We start from the raw sequence: 921 nt of genomic DNA, 5'->3' as shown, positions 1-921 counted from the left end.
CCACCTCGCCCTGCCCAGGCCCCAGGCCCCAGGTCCCAGACCCCAGCCCTTGGTCGCAGACACCTACCAATTGCCAGCCGCTCCAGGCGCTTGCCATGCTCTGGTGGGATGGCGTACCTACAAGAAGGAAGGCATGTCAGAAGTGAGCTCTTGTGGCCACCACACACTTGAGAGTCCCCGGGGAGCCTGTGTGGCCTTGGAGAGACACACAGCTCATGCACAGAGCAGACGTGTGACTGTAGCTGTGGTCTGCGCTGTGAGGGGAGTGGCGCCGTCAGGGAAGGAATTCCACACGGAAGGGGTTGGTGAGGCAGAAGGGCTACAGACCAGGGACCCAGGGGGTGTGACAGCACTCTTGAATGCCAGGAGTGCAGACATTCCCTGTTAAGCGACACTAAACCTCGATAAGGCTTACAAAGCAAAAAATACAATAAAAGCACTGGACTGGAGCTGGAGGGGTGGGGACCCTGGCTGCCTTGTGTCACCAGCCTGCCCTTCCAGGCCCAGGGGCCAAGGTGAAAAGAGGCTTCAGGGAGGAGAAAAATTTCACCTGTCACCCACTTCACAAGCTTTAATTTTACTCATTTTACATATGAGGCTCCATCAAAAATTTAAAAATGTGCGGTGGAAGCTTACAAACAAATGAAGCGAGAATGACATCCCGCTGATGCTATGTGAGGAGGGAGGGGAGGGGGGGGGGGGGGGGGGGGGGGGGGGGGGGGGAGCGGATGATACAGTGGTACTGAGAAGCCCCAACCCAACTGACATGCCAGCCTCAGCCCACGTCAAGGGACTTGGTAAGATGAAAACTTCAATTTCTGGACAAATGCAGGCAGAACTGCAAGTTCTAATAACACAAAGTGCTGAGCACACCCAAGTCCCATCTAGGAGGGACTCCAGGAAAATGGGTTTCAACCAGGG

General features: G+C 55.7%; 1 protein-coding gene across 4 annotated transcripts in view; it reads right to left on the bottom strand.

Moving 5' to 3' along the window:
- KDM4B (lysine (K)-specific demethylase 4B) overlaps positions 1 to 921 on the bottom strand; it is a 110,880-nt gene that overhangs the window by 64,999 nt on the left and 44,960 nt on the right. For all 4 annotated transcript variants that reach the window (XM_005884377.2, XM_014531904.1, XM_014531905.1 and 1 more), the window contains exon 7: positions 68 to 117. In XM_005884377.2, the coding sequence (XP_005884439.1) occupies positions 68 to 117 (50 nt within the window). The remainder of the gene's footprint in view (positions 1 to 67; positions 118 to 921) is intronic.

This window comes from Myotis brandtii, unplaced genomic scaffold (genome assembly GCF_000412655.1).
Source record: "Myotis brandtii unplaced genomic scaffold, ASM41265v1 scaffold827, whole genome shotgun sequence".
NCBI lineage: Eukaryota > Metazoa > Chordata > Mammalia > Chiroptera > Vespertilionidae > Myotis > Myotis brandtii.
This window is presented reverse-complemented; position numbering and strand designations above follow the sequence as displayed.